The 16755-nt window shown below is 41.9% G+C and overlaps 1 protein-coding gene across 1 annotated transcript in view; it reads left to right on the top strand.

Moving 5' to 3' along the window:
- The window catches only part of LAMA3 (laminin subunit alpha 3), a 108653-nt gene continuing 91898 nt past the window's right edge, over positions 1-16755 (top strand). The window contains exons 1-2 of the mRNA XM_063395366.1: positions 1-416; positions 6189-6341. Coding sequence (XP_063251436.1) covers positions 159-416; positions 6189-6341 — 411 coding nt within the window. The 5' untranslated portion in view covers positions 1-158. The remainder of the gene's footprint in view (positions 417-6188; positions 6342-16755) is intronic.

The following is a 16755-nucleotide window of genomic DNA, read 5'->3' as shown; positions in this document are numbered from 1 at the left end:
CAGCCCGCACCGCGCAGCGCAGGCAGGGCGTGAGAGAGGTGCAGGCAGCCCCCAGCCCGCTCCTTCTCCTTCGCAGCCGCCGTTCCTTCCTTCTCCTGCCCCGCTCCCGCCCGCCCGGCAGTGCCGCCCCGGGGGGCCGGGGCAGAGCCCGGCGCGGGATGGCGGCGCCGCCGGGCTCCCCGCTGCTCTGCGCGCTGCTGCCGCCGCTGCTCGCCCTGTGCGCCGCGCAGCCGGGCCCCGGCGCCTCCCGCGGGACGGGGCTCAGCCTCCACCCGCCCTACTTCAACCTGGCGGCCGCCGCCCGCATCTGGGCCACGGCCACCTGCGGGGAGGCGGCGGGCGGCGGCGGGCGGCCGCAGCTCTTCTGCAAGCTGGTGGGGGGCCCGGCCGCCGCCCCGCTGGGACGCGCCATCCAGGTAAGCCGGGACCTCTTCCCCGTCCCGCATCCCCGGGGGTGTGGGTGTCTTTTGCGGGGTCTGAGGTGACCCTGCTGCCCGCGGTCTCGTTTCCTCCTGGCTGGGCGTGTGCCACGGGCATGGAGGGGGAGCGTGGAGCGGCGGGAGCCCAGGCGGGGAAGCGCCGGGCAGGATGGATGGATGGCAGCGGGCAGCGGCGCCTCTGCCCGCGCACCTGCCCTCAGGAGTCCCGGCACCTCCCGGAGCCACACACCCACACACCGCCCCTCGCCGCGGTGCACGGCGCTGCGGCTGCTCCCGGGCGTGTGGGAGCTGCTCGTCCCGCCGGGCTCCCGGGGGTGCCTCGGGGGGTGCCCAGGGTGGCTTTGCGGCCTCACGCGTGGGCCGCGGGCTGCGGTGAGCAGCGAGGTACGGCCGAGGGTAAGGCGGCGAGCCTGAGGGAAGGGATGGGACGGAGCTTCACTGGCAGCTGCTGGCTGGACAGCGGGCACCTCTCTGCAGCCGGCGCGAAAAGAGTACTGGCTTTAGTCAAGTATTTCGTGGTATTTTAGAAGCACTAAATGTGAGGCTTATCGTTTGTGCCTTGCAGTGCTTGTGGGAGGAAGCCAGAGGCTCCTTGGGGCTCTGACAGGGAGTATAAGCGCAGAGGGCAGCAAGGACCATGCTGTACTTTTCTAGCGTAGCACAAGATTACTACACACGTTTTGCGCCAGTCACAAGATAACAACGAACTGCAAAACTTCTGAAAAAGGATTAGTGGAAATATACCTTTCCTTTGGAAGAAACATGTATTTGTTAGAGGATAAGAAAGGAGTAAAAAATGCACCAAACTGTTGTACTGCAGTAGATGCTTGGTATCTGTTTGATTTGCTTTGTTAAAAGAGGGGACTTTCCGAAAGCTTCAGACCTTCCAAAGTTATTTTAATGGTATTCTTTCTTGGTGGGAGGAGAACCAGAAAGAAACTGCAATTTGAAAGGGATTTTGAAAGCTTAAAGGTGCGCTGTCTGACTTAAGGCAATACAGAAAGCATACAAGTGAATTTTTAGCATCTTTGAAGAAGAGCTAGTGTTTCAAAGTCTTATGAAGTGTTTGTATGTTTAATAGTGAAATAACCCTTAAGATGGTTTCAGAAGGGGTTTCAATGGATAACAGAGTTGTTCTTCTCACTTTTAATGAGCATAGGCACTCGTGAGATGGGGAGAGGACTAAGAAGGTGCAGCATGTGTTTTCCTTGCCATGTGCCAGAGGGGAGCATGCACCATCGTGCAATCCGCCCTCACAGTTCATTGGGCAGCCAAGCCAGTAGTGTGCTTTGCTCTGGACTTCCCTCTGCCATAACTCCCTCCCTCACAATGAATTTATCTTATCTCTCTCTCTCTCTCTCTTTATATTACCTTGTATCTCTGTTGTGCTTTCGGTCATAAAAAAAGCTCAAAGTACTTTGGAAATGCTTACAGGCTGAGTAGTATACAGTTCTAGTAAAAGGGAAACTGGGACACAGGTATTATATGCTTAACCTGAGGTTACAAAAAAAGGTGATGATCAGGATACTGCTTGGTTTGCTGTTTCTAATACACCTCTGAAGTTTAGGCACCCATCCATCCCTACCAAATGCAACACTCATGTGTAAAGTTGCCTGAAACAACTGTGCCACCAGGTAAATTGTAAACCCAGCAATCTCTCAGCAACTCGCTACAGCCCACTGCTGCAGTGAAATCTCAAACTGACATGCCTTGAAATATCAGAAATCACAGGGTAATAAAAATCAGCCAAAGCAAACATCAGATAAACTTGTCAAGCAAGCGGAATGAAGCCTGCGTGTTGCCATTGATGGTTTTTGTAGTTGTTCCTTTTATATACTAACACTTGACTGGAAATGAGGGTTTGCTGTGTAAAGGAAGAGGGAGGCTAGAAAGAGGGGAACTCTTCTTCTTAAATGTTTGACTTGCAGGTCCTAGCTTAGAGGGCTGTTATGGTTCCTGCCCGACTGAGGTTTCCAGGAGGACTGCTGATAGCTCAGGCCTGGCACGAGGAAGCGTGCTGTGCCTGTCAGAGCGCTTGTGTAAGTGCAGATACCACAGCGTCTCTCTCCAGTTTGAACAAAGCCCCATTGAGATACATAACATGAGTGCTTCTGTGGTGTACCAGTCATTGTTGTGTTTCAAGAAGGGCTGGAAAGGCTTTCAAAAGGCCAGGGAAATCCAGACATGGAAAATGCACAATGAGTATATTCTCAAGACACTTCACCTCTCAAGTTCAAAGATGCTCTGAATAAGAGAATTTTTTCTTTCATGGAAAATTGGAGAGAATTGCATTAAACTTTTACAGAACATGAGCTTACATAGAAGGATTTTAAATCAGCAAATTAAATTTAAAATCAAATGTCGTTTCTTGAGAGTCTTGAGGGGGAGGTCATGTGGCTTTTACAAAGTGATAGGCGTAATACCCACTGTGTTGTGCTAGTTCAAGTGATACCACACACTTGAGTCACTCTCTTTTGGACTCTCTACAATGCTGGATTGCAGGAGTTGCCCTATGAATAGGGAAGTTGGAAAGGAGGTGCAGAATGTGATCCTCGTTCTGGCAAAGGGAGCAGACAGCTCCGTTGCCAGTGCTATCTGAAAATAAGGCAGAGGAAGAGCAGCCCCAGCATCATTTCCATTGCTCTGTCTTTGGTTGTTCTCGTTCAGCTTGTCATTTAGTGATGTGTCTTTTAATGAAGCCTGTAGTATCCAGCAAATCCAGAAGGAGCATTTGGATGTTGTTTAAAGGTGGTCAGTGGGGTGGCAGTCCCTTTGTGGGCAGCTCAAGGAAGGTTCTTAAGGCAGTGCTGGACATACACTGTGGAAAGAGGTGGGTTTCCTTTATGTAGCACACTGGCATGTGGGACAATGACTTAATAAGAGCAGTGTTGAGTGAAGAAATGCACAACAGTATAAAATATTTCAGCAGCTGATAGATAAGTGGCATGCCTGGTTTTGCCTGCCAGTCTGTCCGCAGTGGTGTGCGGGCGTGAGTTGAAGTCTAACTGCATACCTGTCCTGCCCTGCCAGTGGGCACAGAGCTGCTAGGTATGAAATAGGGAACAAATCCTTCATTGTTGCCACTTTCTATAACTTACAGGCAGGACTTTTTCATCCCTGTGTGTCCCTGGTCCTCACTAGTGTATTTCAGCAGACTCTTTCATGCAGTTCCAGGTCTCTGCTCAACAGAAGCAGGGGAAAGGAGGGTAGTAACAAGGTCACCAACAAATGCACACCTGCCTGTCTGATGAACTGCAGCCAAAATCAAACCAAGTTTCAAGGCCCAGTCTACCAGAGTGGAGACGTGCCCTGTAGCAGCCAGGCTGAGCACGATGTGCCTGAGATACTGCCAGTGAGAAGGGAGGAAGGTTGCTCTGTCCAATAACTTTTTTTCTTTCATTTTTGTTTTGCTGCCTAGTTGGCAGTTGCTGGAATGTAACTTAAATAACTGAAACTCCAGCTGTTGCAATGAAATTCTTTGAATTATGTGCCCAAAAAGAGAAAGATGGTATCTTGAGTTCATATCAAGTGCTCTGGTACACTGAAATCACATAAATGCATGTAAATTGAACTCTTGTGTTTAATACTCCCTATTGTTTTCTTCTCATTCAACCTTTCTTTGAGGTTGTTTCCAGATCAGAGCTCAAACTGCTGTAACAGCAACAGTTTCTTGTGTACTTCCAGCCTGATCATTGTGAATGTAATTTACATCTAAAGACTATGTTTCAAGCCCATTATAAAGCTATTTAGGGAAGCTTGCCCTGTTGTAACATATATGTCAGAACTCAGGTATGCATTTGTCAGGGAGGATGCTCTGATGTGGTAGTAGCTGCAGTTGCCAGTGCACAGATTGATTTCTCAGGGTATGGATTTTTGCAGATAGTGACATGATGTTCTCTGCTCGTCACTGCAGAAACTGGCAGCGTTGCCTGTAGCTAGCACGGGCTGATGTGTATCTGCTGCAGCAAACCACCTGAATCAGACAGAGTCCTGCCGTGCTGTAGTTTGTATTAAAGTCAGCCAAACCATCTTCTCTAACAGAGCTGGAGGAGAATCGTGTTATAACATGACCCCATCTGTAGTTGACCAACTTGTGTATGTGAGTATTTAGTCTCTTAGAATTGTCAAGAGTTAACCCCCAGCCAGACTGGCATCGGCTGTGCTGAATCAGAACAGGTAATGGTAGCCACATTCTGGAAACTGCATCGTATTCTGGGCTTTCCAGAAGAGGAGGATGGATGCAGATGCCGAAATTACTGCTATTGATACTGCAGAAATATTCAATTCAGTGAACATCTGTGTTTCATAGTTGAAAGGCACAGGATGGTGTATTCATATCACATGAGATTGATTAAGTATTTTCCAATCTGTTAGTAATTGGTAGATGTTAAATAAATTCTGCACAACATCTTAAACTCACCAAGCTTGCAAGGCTGCACCCAGCAAGAGTGTGAGAGCTCTTCTGTTACTTTTCTGTAAAAAGCAGACAAGTATGATAGCTCCAGGTACCCTGGTTAGTCTGACAGCAGTGACAAATGAAACAATGGCACTTAGACAGGAGTTTGTTAATTCTTAAAGGGTATGAATGTGCTTCATGCCAGGCAGTGTGGATTGTGGAAACAACAAAGATTAGTCACATGCTTTTGAAGGTAACATATGCTTAGTTGATAAGGTAACATGCACCCTATTCCCTTTATTTCAAAAGGAGCCCAACACAGTGTCAGCAGCTCACAGATTGATGGATTAAGCAACTGTCCTACTGAAGTAGCCATGGAGGGTGTGCTGCCATTCAATGAACATATTATTTTTCTACAAAAATCTGTAGCTGGCACAGTTTAGCATTTTCACTAATTATCTCCACCTAGTGATTGGAATAAGAACTGAATGGGACACTGAAAAGATCCCTTAATAACTAATTTCAGCATTCAGCACTAATCTTAGTAGACTGTAAAATGCATTTTCTTGGAGATAAAAATAGCTTGTGGGGCAAGCCAAGATATGAAATCAAAAGACAATTTTCCTGAAGTTTATTCATCATTATTGTACAAAGAGCTTAAGAGACTCAAAGGGCATCTCTGGATTGTGGCTTTAGTTGTGGACTGGAAATTGGGCAGTAACTCCTTGAAATGAAGATATAATGACATTCTTTAAAGGGAAGCTTAAAGGGAACAATCGGTTGCATTTTCCACAAGCATATATTGTTTAGAAAAATTCTGATTCAGAATGTATTATAATGGCACAAAAAAAAAAAAAGAAAACAGTGTTATAAAATTCTAATACTAAACTTATAGCCAAGTAACAGTGCTTTTTTGTTATGGTTTTCTTTATACTAGGCTATGTGCATACGTAGACATTTCATGGTGTTTTAGGCGAATTGAGGATAAATTTTGTTGTTCCTATTCCAGTTCTAAGAATCTTTATTTCACTATTTTTCTGCAGTTTTCCTGCAGACAACACTGTAGATATAATATAGGTCATTTCACCAAAGTGTCAATAAGTTAATAAAGATTTACTGTAGTTCCCTTACTGAGATTTCTGAAGTTTTAGTTTGTAACATAAAAACGTGTGTTTCAATGTGTAATTTAATTACCAGGAGAATGATTTATACATTAAAACTTACGGTGTATAAACGAACAAAATCTACCCGCATTTTTAGTCAACACTCTAGTTCAGAATCTCCATTAACAACCACATGTGTCATCAGTGCATGAGGTGTTGTCTGAGACGATGCTCTTGCTCATGTTTCAGGGCCAGTTTTGTGATTACTGCAACGCTGCTGACCCCAGCAAGGCTCACCCGATAGCCAATGCCATTGACGGCACTGAGCGCTGGTGGCAAAGTCCCCCCCTCTCCATGGGCATGAAGTACAACGAAGTCAATGTCACCTTGGATCTGGGGCAGGTAAGTGCCTGAGCGGTGTGTGAGGTGAGGTGTGATCATTTCTTGCATTTGTGCCTGTGCTTTGCAGTTGGGAGAGACTTTTGGGCTGATGATTTTTACTTCCTGACATCACAGCTTTTTTGTCTGGTTTACGTTCTGTATTTTTTTACCAAGTTGACTGTATATTGTTTAAATTGATTGCTTTCCTTTAGAATTTTGATGATGGGGGTTCTTGCCATTGGGACCACACAGATGTTGTGATGGTGTACTTTCTTGCACAGACACTAACTCATTAATTTGAAGTGATATGGAGGGACTTCTTAGTTGAAACTCAAGCTCTGCCTTCTGTTTAATATTCCCCTTTTCCATGAGCTCAGAGAGAGAGAGGCTTCATGATCTCTGCGTGCACACATTTTGAGAATAACTGAGTCTGCTTTTGCCTCAGGGATCCTTCTGGTTTCTCTGGCATCCAGCAAGATCTTCAAGATAGACAGAAAAATCCTGATAAGGTGGTCTAAAAGGAAGGGACTGCAAAACCAGTGTAATATGATTTAGTAATGAGACAGCAACAAGAACACCCGTATTTCCCCTGCAAGTGATAGGCAAGTAGCTGAGAGTAAAGCCTCTGTATCTGTTTTTTAAGTCACTGGGATGGATTCTCAGCTGCCATAACTGGGTGCTGATCCAGTGAAGTTAGTTAGACTGTGCAAGTTCACATCATGAGAAAACACATGTTTATAAATACATATGTAGGCCTGCAAAGTATATGTACACACATGCATATATATTTTGGACTGCAGTAATTGTTTATTGACTGATTATATAGGACAGGAGTTTTTGAGTAGGCCTTCAATTTAGTTGACAGCAAGGTGAGGGATAACTAAGAAAGTATTTCTCTGTGAGACTTAGCTGCCATTTTTGCTGGGGATTCTGGTGCAACATATTTTACATCTCATCTTATGTGGTGTTCTAATACTCTGGTTCCTCCCACGGCTGGAATGGTTCTCATTTTGTGGGTATCTTTATTCAGTGTTTCTGTATCCAGTAGAGCTGCAGTGCAGAAAGGCCATACTAAACTTCTTTTCCTGCTTTGCACTTTTTACCTTCTTTGGAGGACCTACTGACAGACACATTACTTTTTATTTGCTGAGTAAACTTCTGAGAAACCTCTTTCCTTGAGAGAAGGGATATGACCTAAGTGCCCTCTTTTCATGGACACCAGCAGCTGTATGCTAAGATTTCTGTAGTTGTTAAAGGATTTCTTAGAGCGAGGTTGCATGTTTCTCATTACTCTGATACCACTTGGAAAGATGACTCTGAATCCCCTTTCTTGGAAATGAAAGTAATCCAGGACAAAGGTGAAAATTACTCCATGTCCTGTGATCAGGAATGAATCATTTTAGCTGGTGGATAGATGAGGGTTTGGTAAGATTCATATGATTTTTTTTCCCGCTTCAAAGACATTTTCTCATATCTGCTTTCATCCAGTTAAACCTTAATCTGAGGATTTGTTTGAACTTGAGATTCACTTCTGACATTTTGCTTAGTATTTTCACTCCCAAATTCATACAGTAGCACACAATACTAATAATGAAGAACATTAAGTACTGTGACAGAGTAAGTCTACTCAAGTGAACAGGTAAGCACTGAGACCCCAATTCATCTTACCTTATTTCATGATCCTAATATTAAGAGCTTGGTGTGTCCTAATGGTGCAGATTTTGTTAGTAATTGACAGAGACAATTTTTCAGAGTGCATTTCCCCCTCAACTTAGCTGAGATGAAGGTTTTGGGTTTTAAAGAAAAATAAATCTTCTTAATTTTAGATGTGTATCTGAATACAGAACCACATATGGTAATATTGAAAAGATAACAGGGGTGTAGTTTTCTTTACTAATTATTTTTCTTTTTTTTGTTTTGTTTCTTTTTAATACAAGGCGCTTTTTTCTGCAAACAAAAACTGGAAAGGTTTTTGGGTGTGCAGAACATGACAAAGAGTAAGGTACAAATGTGTGCAGGGAAGCAGTGACTGAGTGTAAGCTGGTCATCAAGTATCCACAATTAGAGGAAGCAGGACATAGTGCAAAGTCAAAAGCTTTTAATTTTCTGCATTCCTGCCATTATATCTTTATCATTGAGAGCAGAGTCCCAGTGGAGCCTCTTACCATGGTCTCACGACAGTGTTTAATGGAATAGTTGCACCATGATGGAAGTTTTAATGTGCACTGCAATGGTTGGAACAGAACACCCACCTGGTGCTGCTTCTGTTTCACAAAGGCTTGGGTGAAAATCAAAATGCCTTCAGGCTGTTAAATCTGTGTGCAAGAAGAATGCTCATTTTGCTGTACCTCGTAATACAAGAAAAAGCAAAAACCTTAAAGCAAAACCCCTGCTTTACTTCCCTTTCTGACTTTCTGTACTATAGTTACATTTCTAATCAATCACAGTCCTTCCGCGTAACAATTATAATGTTTATCCCTGAGGCAGTCTCTCCATTCTGTTAACATACCTGCTTACACTGTGGCTATTCCTGACTTGTTTGAAATACTTGGATCAAATGAAATCTCAGTTATTCCTCTAATTAGTTATGTTTTTCCCAATGTAGTTTTCAACATATTTTAAACTTCTGAATCCAGAATGTTTGACTGAATTTCATTGCCCTTCCCCTGACTCTTTGGATTGCCTAATTTCAGCAGGTGTGTCCTCATCTTTGGCTTGCTTAGTGCTCAGCAGGTATTACTGTAACTCTCCCCCAGGTATTTTTCTGAACTCTCTCTTCAGAAGAAATGAAAGTTCAGGATAGCATGACAGCGTACAATGAAAAAGAAATGTCCAACTACAAAAAGTAGTTCAAAGAAGTGTAGCCCATATATTTTATTGTTGCTTTTAGTTATGTGTAGTTTTTTTACTTTTGCTGTGCTTTTTGGCAATAATAATATAGTGCTGAAAGACTCAGACTCAATGAATTCTTGTGGACTAATATGTTGAATAGTTTTTATGTAGCAATATTATTAGTCACCGTTGTAAATTAAAGGTACACAGTGGAATGCAATGTCCAAATTAGTACATTTATTAGGGATGGAGGGCATAAATTTAAGCTAAGTGCTGTGGAGGACTTCGTGCTTTTACATTTTCTACCAGTTAAAGTGTATAAACATTTTATAAATAGCCTCACAGTTTGGCAAATCTTCTGAGTTGCTTTTTTATGATAGAGGTTTAATTTTTATATTTGGTAGCAATCCTTTGATTTACAAACAATATTTGTTGTTTGGAATATTATTCAGCTTTGGCTAATTGTTGAGAACTAAAACCAATTGTTCTTAACTTACAAAAGATTGACATGATAACTTAAAATGTTTCTGAAGTTACAATTAATTTCAGTGTCATTCTGTAAAATAGAAAGTGTCCTGTGCTCACTTCTTCTGTAGGGAGAAACTCTCAAGGTGGTGAGAGATTTATCACGAACTGCATGGAACTGGGCTTCCAAAAATAGTCATTGCACTCACTGTGCTTGGCTTTTGAAGACTTTCTGTTATCACTGACCCTGAAATCAGACCCAGCCCTAGCATGAAGTTGCATAACCTCTGTAATAGTGCTGGGAAGTCCTACAGATTAGGGCATGAGAACCGCTGCACGAGGCTTCTGCAGTGCTGCAGTGCTGTATCTGCAGTGAGACAAAGCCCTTCCTCTGGAGCCCCTCACAGCTCTGAATCCACAGCAGCACCAAGCCCTGCTCTGCTGTTTTGGTTCGTACTGGGGAGAAAAGGGGCTCTTAAGTCTGGAGAAGGTGCAATATTGTAAACAAAAATGGGGATGCTAACAGCGCTGAAGTGTTCCTTGGTATTAGAGAACTCTGGTGCTGAGTATTTTAGTTTGTTTAGGAAGCTGATTTGGGATCATGCCGCAGAACAGTATGATTTGAAGTTAGTTGTGATTTTTGGCTTATGTCACAGAAAGGTGCATCTAGTTGTGAGCTTTAGAGTAACACAACTTCAGCTGATGAAGTAGCACCTGTGTGATAGAATCTTCTAAAAGTTGTATCAGGTAAAACATATTTCATTTATTCCTAGGTCACACTACAAGCAACTCATTCAGAGTTGAGCTACCATCCTTAATAAGGGAGAGAGCTTAAAATACGTTCTTTCTTGCTCATTTGTTTTACTTCAAGTTGCAGTCAGTGTGTTGGTGTTTTTCTAAGCTTTAATTAAAGACCTTTTCAATGGCTCATCATTTTTTTCTCGTGTTTGCATTAGTAGTTGCACGTCATTGGTTTTAAAATGCATTTTTGATACCAATTTGATGTTATTCTGAAAATATACAGGAGAAAACCTCACAAGTCTTGTTCTCCTTTGCTGTTCTGACTCAGTCGTTCTCTGGCTCTTCCTTAGCATCCCTTTAGGAAAGTCTTGGTTCCCACTCTTTTATCTCACTTCCTTCATGTCTGTATTTCTGCTTCCCCCATCTTTCTTTCCATGCCCATTCCTCCATGTTGCTTTAATTTTGTGGTATGTTGTTCCAAATACCTCAGTTTCAACCCAGTGTAGTAAAAGCAGAACCTCTGCTGGTTGCCTCTAATCCTTTGCACTTCCCTGGGTTTCTTCCCAGTGCTGACGGTCCTACTGTGTCCCTTCTACTTCGGACTGCAGCCCTCATAAGGAGACATTTTTCTTCTGGACAACTGAGGGCTGAGTCGTACAAATCCTTTCCCATATCAATAGCTTCAGTGTTCTGCGAAGAAATAGGCCATATGTAAGAAGTAATTACAAGAATTGAGTTGGTCTTTGTCCAAATCCTAATGGAAAAGTGGCTGCACGAGAAATTTCAGGAAAATGACCGAGACTCATTGATGTAGCTGCCTGCAGCCTTGGCAGAAAGACTGAAGACTGGTTGAATGAGGAAAATGGACTACCCTTTCATTTCTGCATGCAGTTCTTCCTTCCAGAGTACTGCCCATGCTATGTAGGGAGAGCTTTTCCCTTCTGGTCCTGCCATCAACAGGAACAGAAAAAGGATCTCCAGACATGTCTATGAGGCCTATTCACAGGCACTGACTTACATAACTAAAGATATTTTTCAGCATCGGTGGCTGGTTAAAAGAAGGCATGATGTGACTACACCACCATGGACAGGGATAACTGAACAACATTGAAAATCCTGTGCTTATTCCGGGCTTCTGCACCCTGGACTGGGAAGCTAGAACACAAGGAATGACTTCAGCATGCTATGCAGTGGGAGCCTGTGCAGCTGCTGTCATTATTTATGCAGTATAGTTATTGCTGTGTATATGGGTACTCATTTCAGCTGCATAGAACACACTCAGGGGGTCTGATGCCTCTCAGGTATTACCCACAAATGATTTTTTCTGCACCTCTGCTACAACTATTTTCCACATACTCAGAAGGGTAGCTGGCAACTCCAGGAATGCTGGCTCAGCTCTCTCTATTTGGCATTTTTTGTATTACCGTTTGTGTTACAAAATACATTGTTGGAAATTGACAAATACTGACTGTTAGGAGTGCTTTATACAGTACCTGGATCTGCAAGGGGGCCTCAAGTACTACTGGGATGTTTGGATAAAAGGACTGCTTCCCTCTTTGCAGCATCAAGAAATCAAAGCTTTTAATTTTAGCCAGAGCATGCGGGATTTTTTGTTTCATTTGAACAGATTGATGTTTTTGTGGCTTGGTCTCTGAGAGGAAACAATGCTCAAGACCTTAAGGTTTCATTACACCAAGAAAACCAATGGGCATGTACATGCCAACCCTATGCAGTCAGTGGCACTAAGGTGTGTTCTGGAGCAGGTGCTAAGCACAGTTCACACTCCTTGAATCCCTCTCCTGCATCAGTCTCCCTTTGAAAAGTTTAATTTGTGCACTGAATCATATCAGATTTCTGTCTCTTCTGAGCAATCTGCAACACCAACCACATTATTCAAGATGATCAAAGAAACCTAAAACAACAACCATACCATGTTGAGGGAAGTTTTGGTGCCGCAGCTGTATCTGCTAATAACAGTCTGAGGAAATTTCGCCCTGCTGTAAACAGAATCAAATTACGTGAAGAAAGATTGCTATGGTGTCTACAGAATGCCTCAGATAGATGGTCTACCTGGATTTAGTTGGGTTCTTGCTACTACCACATTCCAGAACTTTCTACTCTTCATGAGCCAAAAAGGAAGAACAATCTTTTGCTACAGAAGCAGCACACACATCATCATGATTGTTTGGAACATGGTGTGTTTTTTCTTTTGTATTAGTTTATGTCCAGCTTTTGGCCTGGATCAGGGATGTAGAATGTAGATGTCATTTAACAAATCGTTTCAGTGTTTTAGTATTCTGGTTTGAGTTTATGGTGTCAGGAACAGAGGAAAACATGCTATACCTTTATATATGCATATGTAACTTTTATCCATTTTTAAATGCTTTCTAGGATTCAAAAAATCTTGGAAATTTCTCTACATAGAGTTGTTTTAACTTTTAAGGAGAAAATAGGGAAAACATTTTAAACTAATATTGAGAATTTTAGCATTCTTATGAGAATGCAATGGGTAACAGGCATTTTTCTTTCTATTGGTTTAAAATAAGTCATGTGCATGCTGTTAGAGATGATGAATATTGTGTCATTAACAATAACGGTACAGTGTAACTCAATCCATTTAAATGACCTTTTAATGTCATCTTAAAGTCACCTGAAAGAGCTTTTATAGAAATCTCTCTTTGTAATGTAATATTGTTAATGCATAACACTGAATTTTAATTTTCATTCTCAGATAAAGAGAGCATTTTGTTCATTTGACTGGATTATTTTTAAAAACTTTTTCTGGGTTTTTCTGAGTCTTTAGGCCATTGACTGCTAGAACATTTTAAATCTGAACAAACCTGAGTGAACTGGAAAAAGATCACATCAATGTGGAATTGATTAAATTCCACCAGTTGATAATCAATAAGGTTTGACCTATGGTGCTGGATTACAGCAGAATATGATGTTCAACTCTTACAGTAATATATCTTCTTTCAAGCATGCATTGCTAGAGTGCATTGTTTTCATTACTGTAAACAAAATGCTGTTTCCACTTTGAAATTAAGTTCTTTACTCATACAAGAAAATGGTCAGAATTCCGATTAAGTTATATTTCTGGGATTTTTTTGTGATTTTTTAAAATATTATGTAATTATACCAGAATGCTTACTTACAGTTTTAGCAATCCTTTTGAGGGATGGTTGTTTTTTATGAAACAAATTTGGCTTCAAAGCAACCAAATAAACATTTTTTTCAAAAATGAAGGCACTTTGGTTTTTTTCCTCAGCACTAAATGGCTGAAGGAAAACATTGCTTTGAGTTTAGTCTGCCTTTTTTCAGGGTGGGTCTTAGGTCAGGATCAAGATTTAAAGTAGTGAAATACCAGCTTAGAATATGTGATTAAAATTTGCTTTAATGTTGCTTTTCTAGGTCTTATGTCAGCAAGGTTATTCTTTTATCTTCAGATGGGATTTATTTCCTAAGACAGGGATTATTTTTCTTCTGTTGTTGTCTCATCAGATCTGGAGAGAGACCATTCATCAACTTGGTCAATATTTAATCTTAGTGGAAGTTTAGATGTTCAAGTGCCATTCTACATCCGTGATCCAGGCCAAAAGCAAATCACAGGCACTCATGCAAAGTCAGAAGCAGGACAGATGATAGGCTTGGTGACTACATTTTGGTGATACGTTGTCATTAACTAACGGTAATTTAATTTTTATCAGACCTGTCCCTTTTCCCTTTCTGAATGTGCCTGTACGTTCAGGCACATTCAATATCTGAGCAGTATTTCAAACTGAGATATGTAAGGAAAGCATCATGTGAATAGAAGGTTTTCATAGACAATAGTACTATCAAGTTGCCATACTTTTTCTTTCCATTCCATTTTTCATTTGCATGGAAAGATGCAAGGATTGGTGCTGGGTGGCAGTTCTTTAGGCATTGGCAGACTTCCAAAGTTCCTGATAAATAAGCATTTTTAAGAGTAGGTACAAGGTGTTGTAATCACTCCACAATGTGACTAAAAGGAGTGAATCCGTGGAAGAGGCAGGGCATTGGCTATGTGCTTCCTTTATTTCCTCTTGAGCTTTCTAAACCACTTGTCTTGATTAAATCTCTATCAGTCAACACACAGAGTGTTATCAGCACTTGCTAAATATTGCATGTTAAGATAGGACTTCCAAAGATGTTAAGACATAGGGGAAGAAAGACAGTATATTGTTGCCTGCCAGTGCAAACCTGGTTTGGACAGATAAATGCCCCTTGAGAGATTCAGCTGACCAAAAGTGAGAACATGAAGCACTTTTTTTTTTTTTTTAGGCATTTCAGAACTATTATGCTTTCCTAGAAGGATACTAATCTTTGCACTGAGTGGCCATACCAGATGATGTGTAATGTCTGCATGGCAAATATTTCTACTCTGAAGCTTGACAGTGAAGTAGCAGAAGTTACTCAGACAAAGAGTATCAGAAACTCAGTAAAAGCAAATCTTGCTACTGTCTCCAAAGTATTCACCTATTTCTGTCAGTGGCTAAAACCAGACTTTCCATCAGCAATTTGAGGGCATTACTCCACCTGTGCAGGCATAGAGCAAAGGTTTGGGGTTTGCCATGGTTCTATCAACAGAATGACAGCCACTTTCTGTGCTCAGTATTGTTGTCTAGTCAGTAATTTTTCCTATGGACATAATGTCTGTTTGCTGAGGTACCTAATTTAGTATCTCTGTAGGTGAAGCTGGTGCTTGTCAGGCTGTGTTAAATAGCAGGGTAAATTTCAACACTCACAGAAAAGCTGGGTTATTTTCCTCACGGTTCTCTTTGCACTGACCTAAGTCAGCAACAGTCAGCAAAGCAAAAGTTTTTGAAATGGGTTGCACTGTACTATACCTGCTGCAGTGCTGCCTTGGTGTGTGTGTAGAACAGGGGCTTGCCCTGGAGAGTACTTGTACATACTACATTAAATGAATGCACAACAAAAAAGTTTCAGTTTTGTTCTGAGATGTGAAGGATAAGATGAGAACATGCTCAATGAAGTCCCTGAGTTCTCTCATTTTTCCATGAGAAGGTTTTACTTTCTACTGTGAGTACAGTATAACAGATATTCAGAAGCTGATGTCTGATATAGATGTGTGAGCATGGAGGCTGCATGTAGCAGCGATTGTAGTGCGCATGTAGTGCGATTGTCATGGGCAGAGCTGGTTAGGGACAAGTATTTCCAGGTATCTGTTTCACTGCATTATTCACCATTTGCATCTGCCTCTTGGTGGTCCCAGTTGGTGTGACAGCTATTGAATTGTTCATAGCTGACAGCTGAATGGGCCAGGCATGCCAGAAGATGCTGCTCCCAGTTTGTGGTTGAGAGCTTGTATGCACTTGTGGTTTGGAGTCTAATAAACTTTGCAAAGTGTTAGCTTCAGGGTTATGACATTTATGAGGTATGAGCAAAGATAAACCATTAGGATGTATTTGATGTGGGGGCTCTGGTAGCAGTTACTTGACAAACTGCTGACTGCAGTCTCTCCCATCAAAGTAAGAACCTCCTGCCAGCAGATGATTCTCAATTGAGCTCATTGAGGGGGAAATTCCAGTGTAGCTTCATTTGAATATTGAGTGTACCTCAGTATTGGTTCACTTTTATTGACAGTTCCATCCATGGTTTGACATGACATGTCATCCATGGTTTAATTTTTAAATGGCCTTTAGAATCAATCTGTGTTTAGCTTGTTGTTTAAAGGTAATTTTTATTGATGTTCTGGTTATTATGACTGTGGACTACCACAAGAGGCTTACAGTAAGACTTCCTGTCTGGGAAGACCCATTTGTTCTCTGTGTGATACACAATGAGCACCTAAAGAAGCCAGATGAAACTCTTGGCCTTGGGAACCTTGAGCTGATGGAGCTCTTTGAGCTGTTTCAGACACTGAATTAGCTACCAGTTACAAAAATCTCTCCTGTGCTATTCGATACCCACAAACTCCGAAGTGGCTTGCTTCCATTACTTGGAAAGTCTGTCAAGTGGCAAATTCATCTGGAAATAATCTTAACATGAGGGAGCAGGTGGCTGGGATTATTATCAACCAAAGGAGTCCCAGTGTAAAGGGTATTTGCATTTTCTCTTACATGATTTTTATATTCCTTAACTACAAGCACAATTATGTGATTGGAATGCCTCACAAATGTACCCGAGTGCTGCAAAAGCAGCTTAGTTGAGTGATATAACTTTTCTGGGTTGAGTACTGTACCCTTAACACACCCAAGCAATCAGTCAGCTGCACAGCAGACCTGGTCTGAAATGTAGGAGATGGCATTTAACACAGTCCTCTTGCAGATGTCTTAATGTTCTTGAACACATTGCCAGGTGAAGTAGCCAGCTGAGAATCTGGCCTCTTATTTTAATGGAAATGAAACTGCAGAGA

This window comes from Prinia subflava, chromosome 1, assembly GCF_021018805.1.
Source record: "Prinia subflava isolate CZ2003 ecotype Zambia chromosome 1, Cam_Psub_1.2, whole genome shotgun sequence".
Lineage (NCBI taxonomy): Eukaryota > Metazoa > Chordata > Aves > Passeriformes > Cisticolidae > Prinia > Prinia subflava.
This window is presented reverse-complemented; position numbering and strand designations above follow the sequence as displayed.